Here is a 22,797-nt window from a genome sequence, read left to right on the forward strand (position 1 = left end):
ACTTTATTAGAGACCTGCGCGCGGGCTATCGCTGGTGTTTGCTTTCGGAGGAGCGGTCACACCTTTCAGTGGCCCCGCTCACTTTTGACCCGGTGCTGAGGGATCGGTCTGGACAGTTGCTTCCCCTTCATCACTGCAGACGGGGCTCAGCTAGACGAGGAACGAGTTAAGTATGGACAAGTCCCTAACTTCGAAGGAGTATGCCCCTTCCCGTTTTATTTATTGATTTAATGCGTTGTTTATATAGCGCGGACTTTACCCGAAGGTGTCAGAGCGCTTCACAATAGGAACAGTAGTGAAACATGAGGAACACTTACTAGTCAGCATGTTACAAAAGCAACGTTGCGTTATATAAGGCTTAGAGACAATTGTGCTTGAATCAAGAGAAAGCAAAATACAAGGTAGCAAACAATACGTTACAGGAGGAAGATAGTGAGGTGTGCATGTAATAAAAGCGTACAACGTACAATTAGAGGATAATACTGCACTAAATGTCAGATTCTCGAAACACAAGAACAAACGTTACGTGACATGAGGCAATGGTGGCAATTGTGCATGTATCAAAAGCAAACAAGGACAATAGTTCAAGGCTTGTGAGGCTCTGGGGACAGGAAAGGCCCAGTATTAATAGCTGTAAAAACTGCATGAACGACGTGGCCCTGTGCTGCTTCTGTGTGAGGCGACTGGTTGAATAAGGTGAGAAGCTGAAAGGACGCTGCGAACTCTGCGGGCAAATTGCTGTTGGAGTGCCGTTGCCCATCAGAGGGGGGCTGCGGGGGCCTTCTTGCCTTTGCCTATATCCATCGCCCTCAGAGTGTGAACTCTGCTCTCCCCGTCACCTACGACGAGGCTGAACCACACTCTGGTGGGACTACCAGTCCCAGAGTGCATAGCGGGAGCACAGTCCTCTGCAGCTGAGCAAGGTGTGCTCCGGGGGCCTTCACAACTGCCGCCCCCACCCCACAGCGCAGGGCTCGTCCTTGCCTGTCACTGACAGGAAGTGACCGGACAGGGCCATTACCTTTGGTTATTCCATTCGTACATCGGCTGCCCAAGAAGACCAACATTACCGAGACTCCTGTCTACCCCTCCACAACGGCAAGTAGATTAATGACATTTGGTGTACTTTGGACATCCTGCTTTTTCACCTGCCGCCATCCTTGTCTGTCTGATCTTCTTTTTTAAAACTGGATATGAGGGGTACACTATCCCGGGCTTTCCTCTAGCTAGGAATATTACTGAGTTCACTGGTATTGTTTCCATGAACCTTTGATTCCTCTGTTTATACATTGTGTATTTAAGGTATAAACTGCAGAGCGTTCTTATTGTTGGGCTATTGCATTGGTCCTAATAAGAAGGGTTGCCTGGACATAGTGTAAAAATGGGGAAGCGCACCTGCATCCCCAGAAAAACTCTTACCTATCCGCACCCCCACGTCAATTGATAAAATGTTGCAAAGGGCCATAGGTGTTGTCACGTCTGAAATAGAACGTACAGAGAGGCAGCTATCAATTACCCCCGATCTTTTCCCGCCTATAGCTGATGTATCTTGTTCCAATACCTTAACCGGACACTTGGAGATGATCTCCCGTCCACCCTACTCCAAGCGGAGGCAGCAACCCTCCAACCAACGTAGGTACCTGAGGGTGCGGGCATTCGCAAGAAGGGGAAGTGTAAGCAGACACCTGGGAAGGCAACTATGAACAAGAAGGCGAGAATAGGGACCGACATAGGAGCAGCGGGTCTGCCCACCCACAGTCTCACAACAGAACCCGCACCAGTCCCTAATACTGATCTTGGGTACCCGTGTTGGGTTCAGTCTTTATTAGCAGATCTACTGCTAGTACTACCAGTACCACCACCACCAGTACTACCACTACCAGTACCACCAGTACCACCACCACCAGTACTACCACTACCAGTACCACCACCACCACCAGTACTACCACCATCAGTACTACCAGTACTACTACCACCAGTACTACCACTACTACAGCCACCAGTACTACCACTACTACAGCCACCAGTACTACCACTACCACCACCACCAGTACTACCAGTACCACCACCACCAGTACCACCACCACCAGTACTACCAGTACCACTACCACCACCACCAGTACTAGCACCACCAGTACTACCACTACCAGTACCACCACCTCCAGTACTACCACTACCACTACTACCACTACCAGTACCACCACCACCAGTACTACCAGTAACACCACCACCAGTACTACCACTACCACCACCACCAGTACTACCACTACCAGTACCACCACCACCAGTACTCCAGTACTATCACCATCAGTACTACCAGTACTACAACCAGCAGTACTACCACTACTACAGCCACCAGTACTACCACTACCACCACCACCACCACCACCACCAGTACTACCACTACCAGTACTACCAGTACCACTACCACCACCACCACTACCAGTACTACCACCACCAGTACTACCAGTACCAACACCACCACCAGTACTACCACTACCAGTACCACCACCACCACCAGTACTACCAGTACTACAGGCACCAGTACTACCACTACCACCACCACCAGTACTACCAGTACCACGACCACCAGTACTACCACTACCAGTACTACCACTACCACCACCAGTACTACCACCACCAGTACTACCACTACCAGTACTACGGCCAGCAGTACCACCACCACCAATGCTACTGCTCACCACCAGCCATCAGTGCACAATTTCTACAGGCAGTCACGGCCAACAGTACATGCATCGATTGTTACACATCCACAATTAAGTATTGTAGCAATATCAGTAGGGTACACTTTAGTTTTAAACATATTCATGTAAAAACACAGCATGCCACCATTGCTACAATTACAATCTAACACACATAATCCCACTACACACCACATTAACACACTCCATAACACTTAGCAAAAATACATCACCATTTACAATGCCATTAGCTCAAACTCAAATAAATCCGAGCCCGATTGCATTTCTAATGCTTGTTCTATATGCTAATGCTCATTGGTTCTGCGTTGTGATGCGGGACGATGTCCTTATGCTCTGTGCTATGTCAGTACTTGAAAATAAAATCTTGTTCTGAAAAAAAAAAAAAAAAAAAGCTCACAAAAATAAGAGCATGTGCCCAAAGTTTTTGTTAGGAGCCCACAGCTGGTGCTGCCGAAATGGTGGCATTGCTGAATTGGTTTGATTCCACCTCATGCCTCATTTTTCTACCATCCTTCACTTCTTCCCTCTATGTCCCAGTTTCTTGCTCTTTTCCATCTCTTATTTCTGTCTTTTTTTCACAGTTCGGCAACATTTATCTTCCTCTTTCGTTCTCCTTTTTCTACTGTTCTTTCTTTCTTGCTTTGGCTCAAAGTACCAGTGCCCACCACCTCTAAACGCTGGTACAGAGTTTCAGGACCCTTTGCAACGTGGTAACCTGCCCAGCCACTGTCCTTGAAGGGAATCACCCATGGGTGTGTAGTTATGTTTAGTTTTTTGCAACACAAATGCACTTTATAGTGAGTGATTGTCGTATCTGGGAGAGAGTGGACATACCGGACACACGGGAAGCCCCATCAGCAAGAGGCTTTTAGGGATGGACAAGCAGAGGGATTCTGAGATATCCCGCCTGGCCAGTAGCCGAAAGGAATGCAAACAGTTATCTTATAGACATATATATGATACACCCAGACCCCTGCCCCACCTCGGTCCTCTTGGTGATGGTGGGACACATAAATATTGGATTTGTTTGAAAACATCTCTCATGGCTCCCTTTAGCTCCCACTCCATCTGTGATCAGTAGTGGTTCAGCGTGAATTATTTCATGAAGAAGACTCAAGGACCTGTTAAATCTCCTCGGTGTCTCCACCCTCCTGCAGAGAAAACGTCATATTGCAGAAAGTCTACGTTTGTTCTCTGTGACTTTCGGGTCACAAAGTCTCTGCTGAAATGAATATTGCAGATGCCTCTTATTATGGCACTTTTAATATTGTGGACACTGGACCGAGGAGGGCATCTTCCTCCAGACAGACCACTAACTGCCAACTTTTGGTAAAAATGTTCTCCACCACTGTGCAAAGAATTTAAGACAATGAGGCATCCAGGCTTTTAGTCTTGGTTACTTCTATTTGGAGCATCTCAACTCCTCTCCCATTCAGCCAAGTGTTGATCTATAAACATTTGACGTTGGGTACCAGGTAGTCAGTGAACCAATCACACTCCAGCTCAAGTTCTAAACAATGAGACCGGTTTCAATTATCCTGATCCTCTCGGATTCAAGAAAGGGGTCACCCCTTAGCGGTGAGAAGTGTTGACAAGCATCTTCTGTTTAGGAGATCAGTAGCTTTACACCAATTTGAGACAGACATTGGCTGTTTCTGTGATTACAGTCATGCATCTAAACCATAAAGTGGCTTTGGTTTTGTGATGGAAACTGCACTGTAGGAGTAAGAGCTGACTTTAGTTAAATCAAGAAGTTGACTACTTTAGAGAAGAAAATTAGGGTTTGGCAGAGTTGGTTACATGTAAATCCATGTTTGCCATTATATAAACGTTGCCACTTCAAGGTTGGGCTCTTAAAAGCGTGACTCTCCCCCCAATGTCTAATGGTTTGGTATAGGCTGATGTTGGCGTCTACTCAGTGGCAAAGTCGCTTGGTCCGGAGACAGGTATTCTTTTTCTTTAGGCGGTTTGGCTTCTAGATTAGGTAATGGGCTAGAAGTCCTGTAGCTTGTGTCTCCCACAGGCCAACTGCGAAGCTCGAGTTGCCACATCACCTGGTGGAATGCGAAAGGTCACCTCGTCTTTGGGTCGAAGGGAGCACAGGTCTCTTTGGACCTCCATTGTCTTATGATCTAGAGGATCCTTAGCTCAGGACAAACAGAGGACCTTCTCCAAAGATAGTCATTTTGTGTTCATGTGTGGTGGAATCATTGTTTGCATCAGAGGCAACAACTGTCCTTCTCCCTCATCACGTTCTATGTAGAGCTCCAATATGGAGGAATCTTTCATCGGATCAAACAAGAAATCCAGCTCACAAGGTCCACAATGTGTTTGTGCCTGAAAAAACGACTCCGTGCCATTGTTCAGACTGCATTGAACAAATTTGCCATCCCTTTACATGGCCGCCTACACCTGCTGTTCTTCGGTTTAAAACAGCATTATAAACCAGCTCTGTAAATTTTCTTTAAGTGATGCACGCTCCACTTAACGTATCGTATGACTTGAGCAAACAGATAACTTTGTGGTCTAGCCTGCTCTTCTCGAAGCCTGCTGGATACACTTCAGCACGTCAACCCTGAAGATTGGCATTCGCTACAGTACGTGCGAGGCAAGTCCTCCTTATAAAGCCACAAAATTCCTCCTCGTGGACTGTTTTGCAACTCAGCAGTGACCTGGAATAACACTAGTACTAAGCTGTTTTAACCAGTGGAAGTGATATTCCATATCTGGAACCCATCCAGTTCCATAAAAACGCCTCTTTATGGAACCATTCCTTCTGATCCTGCGCCCTACATAATACTATTAAGGTACCCAACAACATTCTATTTTTTGCCTTGACCAAAAGAAACACTTGAGGATCACCTGTTAGATTAGCCATGGACATCGAAGCCTGGCTTTATGAGGAAATATGGATAGCGCAATGCTGCAAACTCAATCTTTTCCAGGTTGAGCAGCCATGTTGAGTTATTTTGGTTTAACACAGCACTTAATGATGGTGGTTGGCCTGTTTCTAAGGACCTCTGGCTTTGGCAGATAAGGGGACGGTGGCACCATATGTGGTAATTTGACTTTTCCAGAATCACACAATTTTGGGTATGTGGTAAACCAAGATTACAACTCAGATGTCCTAGAGCCGGAGACCACAACACAGTCCCCGATCACTAGTAACCACTGTCATGTCACTTGAAGTCTCATTCTGAGTTTTCTGTGGGAGGACAAACTAGGTGGTGGCAACATTTATCTGGCGTACTGTGATTCATGGGTAGAAAAAATTATACTGAGAACAGACAATATTACAATTTTGTGAATGGAGATATTTTATTTTTAGTTTATATTGCACTTTTTGCATTTTTCAGCACGGAGCGCTCTACCGGCGCCAAATTGCAGGCCGATATGCATTTTTTCTGCCCATTGGCGGAACTCTGCAGAACCTTGTGGAGTTTTTATGTAACTTCGCGGGATTCCACAGAGTAAATTCCGCAAGTTTTGCCCACCCCTAGTATAGAGATCACTCCTAAAAAAACCTTTCAGCAGCAAGCCTGTTCAAGAGCTCTAAAACAGCTTAAGCTAGCATGTCCAGTGGCACCAGACTCACCATGTAAATTGCAAGTTCAGCTACCATTCCATATACACAATGAGGATGCAGTATTGTGACCTCGAGTGAAATCTCCTGTACATTATAGGGATTCAGCGCAGGAGTTTCAAATGAATCTTGCTGTACATCATGGCGAAAGATGTTGCAGGCTCTAACTGATTCTTATTTGCAAGATCAGAGTTTTAAACTGCGGTTTCAGATATAGAAACCAACATTTCATAAGAATTACTTGTTGTAAGATCAGATACAGAATCACCACCCCCACAAGTCAATTCACCAACAAATATATGTAATGAAAAACCCAGAGCAAGAAACTCCCCTTGTGACACTATTTGTGCAAAAACATGCATAGACTGATTTTGTCGGGAGTGGAACGTGTGTTCTTGATTCAGTGTCAGCTATGCTGGTGCATACGTGCTAGAACTGCTTACCCCACTTGAGTAAATTGTGTGATCTTGGAAAAAGTCACTTTTTTTTGCAGATTTATTTAACTCAAACTCGACCAGAAGGCATTGGAGCGCTTTACATGTGCACCAGTTACATTACACAAGGTCACATTAATTTTTATGGTAGGCACGGGGAGAGGAAGGGATTTGCCCAGAATGCTTAGTTGACGCCAAGGCTCGAACCTTGTTTCCCGTCTCCCAAGTCGGTAGCTCTGGCCGTTAGGCCACATCCTCTCCCACTTGATCCTCTTGGGCCACTCGCAGACTTCGTCATCTGCTACAACATCTAAACAGTTGAGCTGTTGGTTTTAAACAGCATTAGGTAGATTTACCAACACTTTGCACCTCTGCAAAGTCACACAAAGTGATGCCAAGTCCTGAAATTGTATTGTCCTTCCTGAATTTTTTTGTGCCTGAAAACTGCACTTTTTTCTCACACAAATAGGACTTTTGCCCACTTTGCACTATTTCACATCAAAGATAAGTTATATCCAGCTCTAACACACGTTTGTGCACCAGTGCAGGGGAATGGGAAGTTAGTAGACCACATGTAAATATGGCTCATGGCTGCTCTTTCCCCGCGGACATTTCAGCTCAGCCACTTTGGTTAATGGCCTGCTCTATATTTTAATAAATCTGGCCCCATAATTGTATCATTAAAAAAAAGGATTGGATATGTCTGGTTTAAGTCACCAGAATGGGTTCACCAAGTAAGCGCCATTGGCTTGCATGGAGGCCAGGGCTGGCGTGCCACGGTGTGATACAGGCGTGCCTTGCTTACTAGGACCCAGGACCCGCCCATATTTTATGAGGAACCAACCTGAAGTGCACGTGTGCTTAATAACCAGCTGCAGCGCGAGCCACCAGAGTGAGCAAGCAATTGGCAAACCCTGTTAAAGTCCACCAATGTGCTCTTCCCGACAGGCCTTACGTCAAAAGCATTAGTCACGGAAAACTGGAGCACCGCCCCCTGGATCAAGAGCTTAGAGGGACCACAGGAAATCTGTAAAAAACTCAGGAAAAAGGCTGTTCGGTCTGGGATCGGGGCTACTTAAAGAGGTATTGGCTACTGACAGGGACCACAGCACTCCAAGTGGCATAGCTATCAATGGTGCGGCAGGTGCAAAGATACCGGGCCTGGCGAATCCTGATGGTGTATTTCACTAGCCGAACAACAGCCAGGAGGCCCATTTTCCTAGCGCACACTATATAGCGTACACTATTTCTAGTGCTATATAAAACTCTTGAAAATAAAAAATAAAAACAAAAGGCAGCCATTGTCCAATGCTTTGGCTGCGCAATTGTCACCAAATGTTGTAGCACAAGCCCTAAGTAGGCCACCAATGTTTCTAGCTCAAGCCCCAAGTAGGCCACCAAAAGTTCTTGCACAAGCCCTAAGTAGGCCACCAAAAGTTCTAGCACAAGCCCTAAGTAGGCCACCAAAAGTTCTAGCTCAAGCCCCAAATAGGCCACCGAAAGTTCTAGCGCAAGCCCTAAGTAGGCCACCAAAAGTTCTAGCTCAAGCCCCAAGTAGGCCACCAAAAGTTCTAGCGCAAGCCCTAAGTAGGCCACCAAAAGTTCTAGCGCAAGCCCCAAGTAGGCCACCAAAAGTTCTAGCGCAAGCCCTAAGTAGGCCACCAAAAGTTCTAGCTCAAGCCCCAAATAGGCCACCAAAAGTTCTAGCGCAAGCCCTAAGTAGGCCACCAAAGGTTCTAGCTCAAGCCCCAAGTAGGCCACCAAAAGTTCTAGCTCAGGCCCCATGTAGGCCACCAAAAGTTCTAGCGCAAGCCCTAAGTAGGCCACCAAAAGTTCTAGCTCAAGCCCCAAGTAGGCCACCAAAGTTCTAGCACAAGCCCTAAGTAGGCCACCAAAAGTTCTAGCTCAAGCCCCATGTAGGCCACCAAAAGTTCTAGCGCAAGCCCTAAGTAGGCCACCAAAAGTTCTAGCTCAAGCCCCAAGTAGGCCACCAAAGTTCTAGCACAAGCCCCAAGTAGGCCACCAAAAGTTCTAGCTCAAGCCCCAAGTAGGCCACCAAAGTTCTATCACAAGCCCTGCATCCACAGACCTTTGCCTAAGCAGGTCTGCAGTGGATATAGTTGTGTGTGGACTCAAAAGTAATTGTGTTGCGTCTGTAACAGGATGGGCTGGGTCAGAGTCAGTGACGTGTCTGGTTGTTTGTTGACCTTATGACTAACCCAGTGGAGTGTTACTCAATAGGCAGCGCGAGGGCTGGTATAGGTGCACGGGGAGTGTCCAAGGTGTCCCGAACAGCCTGGAAGCCAGGAGGGGACCTGTGAAGGCAGGAGAGAGGGAGAAAGAGAAACAGCAAAATACCCCGGGTACAGGAAATTGACTCATAAGAAGCACCTGTCCAGCCAATCACAGCACTGGCCCTGGGGGAATAAATCCTGTTCCCCCTCCCCAAAAATCTGATTGATTTGATAAAGACAGCCATAATAATTACTTTTAATTCATATTCAATTTCTCTGGTAATTTGGGGAGGTATTGGGGCTCATTGGAAGCCATATTAATCCGACTTGGTGTTACCTTACAGGAAATACAAGGAGATTTATACATTTTAGGGTCAATCTTGGGGGTGCTGGTTGCAAATAAAGCAGCAGATTTAAGGGCATGTGCAGTTATTTCAGGAAAATGCGTGGCATTGGTATTCATGCCAAGAGCAGCCGGTGCCAGCCATGCCCCTTTCAGGTAGAAGTACATTTCCTGAGCTCTGGGGTCACTTGTGACAGTGTCAGGAATAAATGCGGCCTGTGGGTCCACTTACAAGGAATTGGAATAAATACTAAGGAGGCATTTCAGGGCACGTGCGACGTGTAGTAGTTAGCATCATGGATCTTGTCGGCCAATCAGGTCCCGTCCTGGGAGCTGAGCTAATTGTGGCTGTCTGGGTAGTAGGAAACAGCAGAGGGGAGGTAGGGCTGTGCCATCACTAGAGCGTTGAGGTGTTTGGGTCTGTCTTCGATGTTTTTTCTGAAACTTTTCTGGAGTGAATCACTCCAGTTTTTCAGAATTAACCTAATCTGGTTTGGGGCATTCTGCCCAGGCAGATAGATTGGCTCGTTAACCCCAACACCCAGATTAACAACAGCCCGGGGCAGCTCACTGTAGGTAGAACAACAAGCAGAAAGATGAAAGAAAAAAATCACTGGACAAGGAGCTCTCTGCATTTGAGACCTAGGAAAGCCCTACAATCGAGCACGCAACACCCTACAATCGAGACACAGGACGCAAGTGAGCCTTGCAACACCCTATAATTGAGCACTTTTCTGCACTGTGGAGGGGATGGGAATCGAAAGGGAAATATGCCGAGGCGTGAAGAAACGTAAACCCATTGAACAGAGCCAAGAACTCTGAAAAGAAACCTGTTTTGTTGAAAACACTCACAATAAAGCCCGCAGAGCCTGTCATTAGACGATTGTGCTTCGCTCGCTCGCAGCTCGGAGCATTTTTAACAACAGGCTTAGAAATAGAATTGCCTGGAATTAGCTAATGACGGTGCGGGGCGCTACTTAAAGGGAACAAAACTTGGATTGTTCAGAAAAAAAAGAGAAAAGAAAACCTCAAGGGGCCGCCTCCAGTGGCCTTTTCAAAAAGCTCCTCGCAGACCACGTTGTAGTGTCAGTTCAGTTTTAGTTTTACAGTTGTAGTGGGTGCTCTGTACCTGGGGGTGTCACTATCTGACGCCACACCTGACCTCAGAGTGAATTGTGTCATACTGACCCTTCAACCCGTCGGCTGGGTGGACTAATGTGGACGCAATGGAACTGTGTCCGACCTCATAGTCACAGCTTTGAATCCGGGGGGCCCACTCAGCCTTTCATTCTTACGAGGTTGATACAACGCATAGCTTTAAGTTAGGAAACACCAAACATCTTCAACGTGTCAATAGCGCTAAGAGGCCTAACTGAGGTCAATACAGCGCTCTACAAATACACATTATGCGAAGCAAATACATTTCAAAGCGTGTGAATTCACAACTGGAAACTGACCCTTTTGCTGTCCAGTGTTCAGTGCTGTCTGGAAATGAAACAACATGCGTGGCCACAGTTTCGAATCCGAAGAGCCCACTCGGGATTTTATCCTTAACAGGTCGATAACATGCCTACCCTTGAGGTAGGAAACACTAAACATCTATAATGTGTCAATAGCGCTAGGGGGATCCATTGGGGTCAACATAGCGCTCTACAAATACACGCTATGTGAAGTAAAAACTTCGAGTTTGTGAATTTACCACTAGTGCCTACTGTTTTACAGTGTTCCATGCTGGATGTGAATAAAGACATGTGCACCCCCCTCCCAAACTCACAAAACATGGATGTCAGCCATGAGACCGGGACGTGTCACCTCGCTTGTTTCAACAATCTTCTCACCGTAGATTAGCACGAAAATGCGCTAAACATGCGGTAATCGTGGTGATAACGCACGTTATCAATTACCTCAGCGTTACCAGCAGCAGAAAGTGGCGGTAAAATGAAATACTCCACGCATAAATGCGGAAACTTGCATTGTTTGTGATTCCAGCTTTTCATTCACCAGTCATGTGGGAGAAGGCTAAAGCAGGGTTAATAACGCTGAGCACACATTTCACCTTATGTAGTATCTATAAACGAGGACGCACATATTTAAAACAGTAGTCTATCGTTTAGATAGCGCCGACTCGGTCGCTGAGGGTTCAAGGCGCTGTTACAGGCACTTTGAGTGCACAAGTCAACAAAACTAAGTTAACTAAACTGCTGTAAGCAAATATGAGGGACCCACCAGGTAGCAGGTCGAAATATCCATTAACCCACTAAGCTCTCCAACTAGCGCAAAGATACAATTCAGCTCATACTGGGCACTATAAAAGCACAGCAAATATTATTCGGGTTGTGTCGTACCTTCAAAGCCCAGCAGCAGCAGTAAAATAGTCCAGGGAGTCCGAGAAAAGTCCATTTTGCTCTCGCGCCGACGGCCCAGGCGAAGAAAGGTGGCAGGTGGATTTTCTCCTGAGACCAACAGGCGAACAAGACACCTCCCTGGCCCTAAAGGTGCCTCGGCAGGTTCCACATGGTCTGCCTGGGGGAGAAGCAGGTTGTGTTTTGGGAGGGAAACCGAGAAAAGGTACTTAGAAGCTGACAGGGCAGTTCCTGTAGAGAGATTTTCCCACGTTCTTTAAAGTAAAACCACACGAAGTTCTGTCCGGTTGCAGTTGCGTAAATTCCACGCGTGTTGCGGTCCCTTTACGCCGTCGCTCTCGTCGCCACCTGCTCTATAGACCGAAAACGTCTGCAAGAAACTTCGTTAAATGTTTTAAATAAAAGAACGGCGAGCTGCCTGCTCCCCCAGCGCCGCTACAGGCATCAGAGCATTAACCACTAACCTGCTTGACAGGTTGAAACAGGTGTTTCTAAAAGGGGCGGGGCCTGGCGAGGAGCGAGGCCCAACCTCGCAGAAAACTTACTAGACATGTCTGATAATTGTTCGTCATAATTACCTTATTGTCTTCAGGGCGAGGGCTGGACTTCGCACCGCTCTGAAGTTGTTTTCCTTGCACTAGGGTTTAAAAGCCGGCCTTCTCCAAAGGAAAAGGAGTTTTTCCGGTTTTTCCGTGTGACAGAATTAAGACAAAAAGTTGATTTTGGAAGTTTTAACTGAACTGCAGTCTTCGTTGCCTCCCTGAATGTGGAACCAAAGTTTTTCACAGGAGTCCGTCGCCGGCGCGGCTGAACGCCAAAGATGCCAATAACAAGGATGTCTACCCTTTATTACACCTTATGCCCCTCCTTTCTGGTGCCCCTTTCGGTCAAGTTTGCAATGCCTTTTAAAAAAAATTTTATTACTCCCTTTGTCACTGTTTTCCGGACTTTATTTTTTTCCTTCCTTTGTCTGTTTTCCTTTGTGTCTAAACCACGTGATAAAAACCATAAGTCCCACTCCTGAAAAATGAGCTCCGGTGCCCAGCACCTGCAACCACCGCCACAAATTAAGCCTCAGCGGTGCCGACAGTTCGGCCTGCTACGGCGTATCAGGGTGCCTACGGATGAATGCAACAAGATATCTAGATCATACAGACTGCTTTGTTCAATTTTGCTTTGACACTTTAAAGTTGGTTTTCATTGACATTTGAACGGCTAGAGCCAAAAGTAATCTTTGCTCTTGTTGATTATACTTTTGCACTTGTAAGGTGGCGAACAATTTGCTGCCCATTTGCACCTCCCTGTGCCACCTGTGCAATGAGGCCTCTAATGGTAACACTGTTGGCCAAGTAACTGGAAGCCACTGTTTTCTCTCCTATTCAAATTTGAACACATTTTGTGATGCTGTAAAATGATTGTATTTTCTCTCTTCACAGGTGATGGAGACCGGTGGGTACCAGCGATTTGAACCTGCTGGAGTTTTCAACCATCTATCTAAAGGAGACATTTTAAAACAGTTTATTGCACCTTGTTATCCCAATCCATATCCTATGCTTTTCTATACTTAAAGCTAAAACCATGTTAAGAGGATTATAGTGGATTGACCCGTATTTGTAAGATTTGCTAAAAATGTGTTACCCCCTTGTAGACATATTACTAAGAAAAATACTACCTATAAAATGAAAAAAGGAATGTGTCCATGTATAATGTAACTGATGCTCATGTAAAGTGCTCTAATACCTTCTGGTCGAGTTCGTGCTGCAAAAACGAAAGTAACCAAACTGGGGGGCATATTATCAAGGGGGTTTATCTCCGCTTTTTTGGCTTTAAAAGCCAAGAAAGCGGAGATGAAATTATCTCCCTATTACCTAGCTGTCGCTAACACCAGTTAGCAACAGCTAGTAGGAGATAGCGACCATCTTGGGCCCCACTTTGCATGTCAGTGATATTGATCACTAATGACATGCAAAGTGGGCGTGCCAAGATGTTAGCGACTGGAAACAGTCGCTAGTATCGCTATCTCCTATTACCAACTTTTGGAGATATTTGCGCTAAGCGCGAATATCTCCAAAAGCTAACACCTGCCCTGAGAAGTTCTTAGCCATGTTATCCAATGGGAGGTGGATAACATGGCTAAGACCATTAGCTCGGTAATGCATGAATATCGCTGACTTTACAGCGATATTCATGCATTGCGGACGTTTTTTATCGCATTTGCGATAAACCTTGGTAATCCCAAGGTTTATCTGCGGTAAAAATCGCCGCAGCTCAGCGGTAAAATTTTGTCTCTAACCAAGCAATAGCGATAATTATCGCTATTGCTTGGTAATATGCTCCTGGGTGCCTTTCAAAGCGCTGTATGTAACATGTAGGCTGGTGGTAGTTGGAACCGCAGGTATGTGGTAGACAACTTGTCTTGACCTAATTCTATCCTTAAGGTAGGTGGTAGATCTTGTAATCATTTGGCTGTGATCTGCAAATAGTCGGTAGGTGCCTTGCGGAGTTATAGGTAATATGAAAGGAGGCAGCCTTTCCCCTCTAAAGATATACAAAGAGCCAGGTTACACATGGTGGTCGTAAATAGCACCCTGATGATTCCGACCTCTCTGGTTTTGCACAGCAACTTATGTACCAACAGGTCGCGTAGCAAAATCTCCAAATGCAGGTGGTCGCTGATTAACCTAATGAATTCTAATTGGGCAGGTTGGCTTTCCACCGCTCTATGGGGCATATTAACAATGAATGAAAGTGGAACTAGAGGACCTCTAGTTCCATCCCTTTAGGGCACACATGTATTGTCTTTCTTGGAAAAGGAAGACTTCCACTCTTTCGTTTCTTAGTTCATAAGTAACATTTTAATTAGCATTTCATTTCTACATCGTTGTGTTTATCCTTTTCATGTAGTGATAATCAAATTAACTTCAGGCCATGTGATTTCAAGAAATTCCAATGCATTTCGGGCAGGTGTTACGTGCCCTTCATCAGGGAATCGACACTGTAATCATAATATGATAATCATTACAATATTGCATGACAATCACAGTAAATCATAAAACACATTGTCTATTCATGTTAAAATGTGATAAATTCAATGGTATCGGGTTCTAAGTGCCTAACGTGTAATCATGCCAAAACATATCCGTATGGTTCTAATTGTATTTTAGGGCGGGTTTTCTTCACAACCCGCCCTAAAATACAATTAGAACCATACGGATATGTTTTGGCATGATTACACGTTAGGCACTTAGAACCCGATACCATTGAATTTATCACATTTTAACATGAATAGACAATGTGTTTTATGATTTACTGTGATTGTCATGCAATATTGTAATGATTATCATATTATGATTACAGTGTCGATTCCCTGATGAAGGGCACGTAACACCTGCCCGAAATGCATTGGAATTTCTTGAAATCACATGGCCTGAAGTTAATTTGATTATCACTACATGAAAATGATAAACACAACGATGTAGAAATGAAATGCTAATTAAAATGTTACTTATGAACTAAGAAACGAAAGAGTGGAAGTCTTCCTTTTCCAAGAAAGACAATACATGTGTGCCCTAAAGGGATGGAACTAGAGGTCCTCTAGTTCCACTTTCATTCATTGTTCTAAAACGCTGTTGGACCCTCGGCGTTACCTCTGAGGAGCACCAAAAACTCAAATCCTATTCTATACCTGTATTACAACTAAATCAGCTGTGCATCTATCCTAATCATTTAGCATATTAACAATGGCCAGCGATAATTATCGCTGGCCGTGCTTAACAATACATTTTTTATCATAGGCTATATCTGGTATGTTATAAACAAAGAGAGGAGGACCCCACACAGACTTGTAAGGGACTGGGGGGAAGAGATTACCGTCAAAAAGCAGAAACGTCCCAATTGAAAAATGGATATCTGAAAGTATATCCAAGTTCAGTATTGCTACTGAGGGTATATAACTATAGACAGCATGCCCAAAAAATATAGGCGGGAAAGGCAAAGATATCACAGGACATGGGGGACAAAAGTTCATTAGTTGTGTATCAGGCTAAAACAATATCTGGGGCAAATCACAACACAGAATAATTCAGGCTATAAACATATATAGGGCATATAGTAACACATGTATGGTAAAACTCTTGTATCAATGAAATTTTTATTTTCAAAAAACAATTCGCACAATCAATATAATTCATGTACACAATTTTAAAAAAACAAATTAAAAAACATGTTCAATTTGAGCAATTATTACTCATGTTAAAAACATTTTTGGCTTCTATACAACATAATTAAAAAATGAAAAGAATCACAAAGGTCGACGCGGCGTTTCGGTTTTTTTCTTTGAACACCTTCTTCAGGACTGATTCTAGACAGTTAAGAAACACAGAATTACCATCCATTGTCACATTGCTACATCATAATACAACCCTATCTCTGATTTGCATTATACATATAATCATAGTTGCATTTACTTTTTTTCTTTTTACATCTTGCCCAGACATGTTGGCCCATCATTTTTTACATTTAAAGACTGTTATTTACATGGTATCGTATCATCGACATCTACTCACTTATCTTACATTACACCACCCTTCAACTTTGTTTGCCTTTCCCTTGGAATGTAATATTCCACTGCTGTTCATTTACTTATGAAAACTTACTCTAACGTCAGCCTACCTTGTTCCAGAAAAGTAAAAGTGGCTCTGCTGGAGGGTACTGACTATCCAAGAAGGAAAGAGTCACCATCTGCCGTAATCAATTAACAGGTGTGATACATCTAAATAAAAGATATTTTATTTTTAATTTTATTTTTGCTGTAGTAATACCTGGTTGTTAGTAATTCCCAGATAGGTTTTGCCATCGTTCCCTACCTCTTTCAGTTGGGTATTGGACCAATGTTCATGACAAAGCCAACTATATTGATAGGCGGGCTTCAGGCCGTGTGTCTGGACCTAGGGACATAGATTTGACCCTTTCCTTCTTGGATAGTCAGTACCCTCCAGCAGAGCCACTTTTACTTTTCTGGAACAAGGTAGGCTGACGTTAGAGTAAGTTTTCATAAGTAAATGAACAGCAGTGGAATATTACATTCCAAGGGAAAGGCAAACAAAGTTGAAGGGTGGTGTAATGTAAGATAAGTGAGTAGATGTCGATGATACGATACCATGTAAATAACAGTCTTTAAATGTAAAAAATGATGGGCCAACATGTCTGGGCAAGATGTAAAAAGAAAAAAAGTAAATGCAACTATGATTATATGTATAATGCAAATCAGAGATAGGGTTGTATTATGATGTAGCAATGTGACAATGGATGGTAATTCTGTGTTTCTTAACTGTCTAGAATCAGTCCTGAAGAAGGTGTTCAAAGAAAAAACCGAAACGCCGCGTCGACCTTTGTGATTCTTTTCATTTTTTAATTATGTTGTATAGAAGCCAAAAATGTTTTTAACATGAGTAATAATTGCTCAAATTGAACATGTTTTTTAATTTGTTTTTTTAAAATTGTGTACATGAATTATATTGATTGTGCGAATTGTTTTTTGAAAATAAAAATTTCATTGATACAAGAGTTTTACCATACATGTGTTACTATATGCCCTATATATGTTTATAGCCTGAATTATTCTGTGTTGTGATTTGCCCCAGATATTGTTTTAGCCTGATACACACCTAATGAACTTTTGTCCCCCATGTCCTGTGATATCTTTGCCTTTCCCGCCTATATTTTTTGGGCATGCTGTCTATAGTTATATACCCTCAGTAGCAATACTGAACTTGGATTTACTTTCAGATATCCATTTTTCAATTGGGACGTTTCTGCTTTTTGACGGTATATCTGGAATGTATCGCCCTGGTAGCGCGTTATTAACAACGCGTTTTTCCAGGGCGATAAAATTCCAGAGATAGCGAGGTTATCGTCGTTTAGCAGGGAACATCGCTAGTTTTCCAGCGATGTTCCCTGCAAAACAGAGATAACCTTGCTGATACAATCCTGTGGTCATATCAGCATAATCCACCCCCTATGTAAAGCATAGATAAATCTGGATTTTAGGAGACGTTAGTTATTGGCGAAAAACGCAGTTTTCGCCAAAATCTAACATGTGCTAAATCCTGTGGGCTGCCTTGTAAATATTGCAATGTGAACATCAGCGATATTTGCAAGGTAGTCCATCCAGGGAACGCCCAGTGACGCCCACTTTGCATCTCATTAGAGATGCAAAGGGAGGCGTTGGGAAAAAGGGTGCTAACATGCGATTATGCATGTTAGCACCCTCTTGTAAATAGGGCAATATTTTTATCTCTGCTTTTTGGGCTTATTACGCCAAAAAAGCAGAGATAAAGCCTTTGTAAATATGCCCCTATGTTTGTCTAGAAACACAGGCAATGTGGATGTGCAATGAACAGCAGACCACCATCCCTCGATTTGCATCCCCAAACTGGAAATAACTTTCTTTTAAAGCAGCCTCTCTTCCTTAAAAAAATGAATCAGGGAACACATTGGGGGCATGAAGGAATGGCGAGGGGTCAAATTACCGTCAAATGCATCGGAGTCGCTATATGAAAACAGATACTTATTGCATCATATCCGGGCACTATTATTTTTTCCAGCGCTTTCAACACTCGGTTGCCCGTTGCACTTTAATCAGCCTGTGCATAATGATGTATTGCAATCATTTAAGAGCAGTACATACATTTGTCAATGTCTACCAAGGAGTGATACGTGGCACACCCATTAGGGAGTGTCTGCAGCTTTCAGAGTCAAGTGATCTTTGCAATCGCTTCTCATGCATAGAATAAATACAGCACTGCCCGTGTCTTCTGCCCCATGCATAACAGATACAACTCTCCAGCAGGACTCTAGTCAATATCGACGGGTCACAATATCATGACCATAATATCATGAGATAAAATATCGAATAGGCAGTGACGCGGTGCAGGGAGGGGGGTGGGGGGGAGTGGAGCTCCAAGGGGCCCCATCAGCACAGTACCCTGGCATGGGAGCTCCTGTCTGACTCCAGAGTGGGGCCCCTCCATATACTTTGCAGGGGGTCCCCTCAAGTTTCGTTATGCCACTGCACGTAGGTAAGTGCAAAGAGGAGGTATGTATTTACAGTTTTAAAACTCCACATTTATGTACCTTGGATATATATTGCCAAGGTACATAGATATGGAGACTAGTATAGAAGGCATAGAAAATGTATAGAAACCTACCTTTTGATATTTTGTCCCTCGATATTCTGGTCACGACATTGAGACCTGTCAATATTCTGGCTTCGATATTGCCAGTTTGCACCATCCAGCAGCAGCTGTGCAAGCTTGCTTCAAATATGTTGGTCTTTTAATCCTGGGTTGTACCTGCACAAACGTCCCTCCAATCAATTGAACAAGTGTGACACTAGCAAAAGACACACAATTGATGGACAAAAGCAGAACAAATAAAAACATTCACCCCCAGTCAAGAGATCTGGGTGAAATCCATCATTCTTTTGCTCACCATGCCACCACAGTTTAGACCTGGCCATATGCAAATCAGTCAAGACCCTGTGCCTCATGGGAACATTCCAGCCCGAGCTGCCATGCCAGGTCCTCCCTGGACTGGAAACAAGCATCCTAGGACTGGTTTCGGGGTTTCACCCCTCTTCAGCCAGGATAGCTTGAATCCAGTGGCACAGAAGAAGCCTTCCTGAAACACAACTAACAGGTGCAGCTTTCAGTCACAGAAAAGGACATTTGTCTAAAGTGCAGCAACAGACAGAGCACAGAGGCATGTTAATACAAACGTAACTCGCAAAAGCTGAACAAGCAGGGTACTGGGCAGCAGCAATTCAAGATGGCCACCAAAACACTGAATTAAATTGGGCAAAATCAGGTGTTCTGCTTATTCGAACAGGTGCCTGGAGACTCTGTCAGGGCCACAATGGAAACCAGATTCAACCCCGGTAAAAATAAAATAAAGCCAGCCCCACACTTCAACTGGTTGTGAGTAGAATGGAGTCATGGGACCATGGAGGGTCATGACAAGCCATCCTGATCAGAAAGTAGCCACGAGGCCTGCAGCCCACTGGAGAAGTACCAGGATGGCAGAAAGGTGAGACCGGCCCTGGATCCCGCGTTGGGAAATCCAGATAACAACTAAAGGAAAATACAAAGACATCAGGCTCCTCATTGGACAGTTGTCCAGGGAAATAACTTAAGGGATTAAAAACAGTATATCACAGTTAGCTAAAGACGTTCTGAATGCTTCACTCAGAATAGGGAAGGTCCCTGCCAATTGTAAGTAAGTCATTGTCCAGCCATTATGGGGAAAAACCCACACTGGATGGCACAGGCCCTACTAACTTCAGATGATTTCACTAATCTCGGATTCATCAAAACTTCTAGGAAAAGCAGTCACTTCACAAGAGCATTAAATGGGAGATGACTTAAGGCTTTATTTAGAGTTTGGCAGTCTAGATACTCTGTCCAATGTGTGGTGGATGTCTCGCCCATGTTATTATAAGTCTATGACACCTTGGAATTTTGTGGAAGAACCATAAGAAAATACTGAATTTACGAAAGAATACAGCAGCAAAAGAAATGTCACCCCGCCTTAGAATAATGTACACGCATGAAGTGCACTGGTACCATGTTTAAATATTGATGTAAAAAATATAGTTTACAAAAATATAAATGTAAAAATATTGAAAACAAAAATTTCGACAGTCTATACTTAAACAGGTAAGTACATTAATATTGAATCGAAAATATCAAAGTAAAAAATATAGATGTAAACAATATCGACTTATATTATACATATAACTTAAACAAAATATATAACATAATATTAATATTTTTAACAAAATAAATAATATTTTATATATATTTTAACTAAATATAACAAATAAACTTAATTAAAAAAAATATAAACACACAAAAATGTGTTCATATAGATATATTTACCTAAATACATTTTATTAACTATTATCTTTATTTAATTTATAAACTTTTTAAATTATATAAAAATAAAATATATACATACTTCAATAATTAAGAATAAAATGAAACATCCTATAATTAATTAACACATTAAACTATTTCATTTCATTTCAAAAATCTTTATTTCGATCACAGATCATAAAAGACACATAGCATATATACAACGTAAAAGCTTATTAAACATGAAGTGATCCAATATTTAAAATGGTTTAAACGAATCGTAAAATAATCCAATATATTTCATTCAACTAGTCCTTCTTTCCTTTTTGTTTTTTCCTTCTACACCAGTCTTTTCATCGCTCGGGTTCGGATGTACCACATTGAAGTCAAAAATTTCGATAAGGCGAAAACTAGAGTGGGAGAGAGGTCAGATTTTAAAACTCTGTAGGCTGGTTGAAAAGATCTGAAGCCCAAATTCCTAAGTAGCGGGACTAACCAGTATTTCCTACTCCTCTCGTAGCCTTTACAGAAAAAGACAGCGTGCACGTCGTCCTCCTTCTGGTAAGCACATATTGGACAAGTTGCCACATTAGAGCGAGATTGCCATGACGCTGTAAATGAAGCTAGTGGAAGGCATCCATATCTCCATTGTAAAAATAGTTTTCTCGTTATTACAGGTGAGATTGCGTCTAGAGTGCTTTCAACGCAATAAGAGTCTTTCACTTTCAGGAACAAGTGTGTCAAGGATCCTTCACGCGTAGCATTAATAGCTCTTGTGAGCATCAGTTCGTAATATGCTCTCACTAATGCCTTTTTTGGAGTCTTTGTGCAAGAGTTTGCAGGATCCGTCCATAATTCCGGGTATCCTATCTCCTCTAGCATTCCCTTGACATAGGTCATCCAAGGGATCCTATTGGCGTTCCGTAGCTCCAAAAATTCCTGAAGTTCCTCTCTATAGTTTGTGAGGTCAGGGCTACACCACAACCGCCTCCAGAAAGTTAGGGGTTTGAGTCCCAGCTCCTCTATTATTGGACGGATTCCCAGGTCTAGTCTGAGGGGGAATAGGGGGGTGCTCTGGGGAAGGGCAACAACCTGCCTCAAAAATTTATTTTCTGTGGACTGTAAGTTGTGTGATTGACAGTGACCCCACAGTTCTGCCCCATATGTGACACCCGCCCGTGCTTGAATTTTGTAGATGTGCATAATTGGGGTTAGTGGGCGATAGAAAGATTTATTTGCCAGACGCATTATGCCACCCGCCAACTGTGCCAGTTTGATGGACACTTTAGTCTGGTGACTCGTCCACGTTAAATGTTTGTTTAAAGTGATCCCCAAGTATTCAATGCTGCGCACACGTTCTAGTTGAACAGAACCTATCCTTGGTGGGACTCGATTTTGCGGGTTGGGATTTAAGATCATAAATTTAGTTTTTTGTGGGTTTATTTCTAAACCGTGTTCAGAGCAAAATTCTAAGAAACCGTCCAGGATGCATTGAATCCCCATGGGGGATTTAGACAGCAGCAGGGTGTCATCTGCAAACATAATTGCAGGCACCCTGCTGCCTGTCAGCTTTGGTGCGTCAATATTGGCGATCCTGTTTAGGTGGGCAATCACCCCGTTCACGAAGAGGCAGAACAGGGTCGGAGCTAACACACAACCCTGTCTTACCCCTCTGCGAACGGGGAATCTTTCGGTTAACTTGCCTCCTTTGCCACATCTTACACGGGCATAATTATTGTGGTGGAGCCTCATTAGGATTGCCAATATATCACCTGGGACGTTTAGCTCCGCCATCACTTTCCACAGCCTCTTTCTGGGTACCAAATCGAAGGCGGCGCGTAGATCTACAAAGATGGTGTAGAGACTTCCGCCCTCGATTACAGCTGTTCTCCAGTAGAGGAGATTTAGTCTAAATATTTGATCTATGGTTGACACACCCTGCCTGGTAGGGAGATAGAATGTTCATCTCTTCTATCCATGCCTGCAATCTATTCAAAATCAGTCTACCGAAAAGTTTTTGTGAGATGTCAATGAGACTGATAGGGCGATAGTTCGCGGGAAGCAGGGGGGATCCCTTTTTATAAATTGGGACCACCTCTGCTCCCCGCCAAGTATCGGGCACCTCCATTCCCCCCAAAATTGCATTAAATATCAGTGTGAGGTATGGTGACCATATCATCGGTTCCTGTTTGAAGAGATCCCCAG

General features: G+C 43.6%; 1 protein-coding gene across 2 annotated transcripts in view; it reads right to left on the reverse strand.

Annotated features, from left to right (window-relative positions):
• The window catches only part of NECTIN4 (nectin cell adhesion molecule 4), a 193,678-nt gene extending 181,442 nt beyond the window's left edge, over positions 1 to 12,236 (reverse strand). The window contains exon 1 of one of the 2 annotated variants that reach the window (XM_078670192.1): positions 11,663 to 12,236. In XM_078670192.1, coding sequence (XP_078526318.1) covers positions 11,663 to 11,717 — 55 coding nt within the window. In that variant the 5' untranslated portion in view covers positions 11,718 to 12,236. The remainder of the gene's footprint in view (positions 1 to 11,662) is intronic. The other variant, XM_078670191.1, reaches the window with a different exon arrangement.
• Positions 12,237 to 22,797: the final 10,561 nt, after the last annotated feature.

The sequence above is a fragment of the Lissotriton helveticus genome, chromosome 12 (assembly GCF_964261635.1).
Source record: "Lissotriton helveticus chromosome 12, aLisHel1.1, whole genome shotgun sequence".
NCBI classification, from domain to species: domain Eukaryota; kingdom Metazoa; phylum Chordata; class Amphibia; order Caudata; family Salamandridae; genus Lissotriton; species Lissotriton helveticus.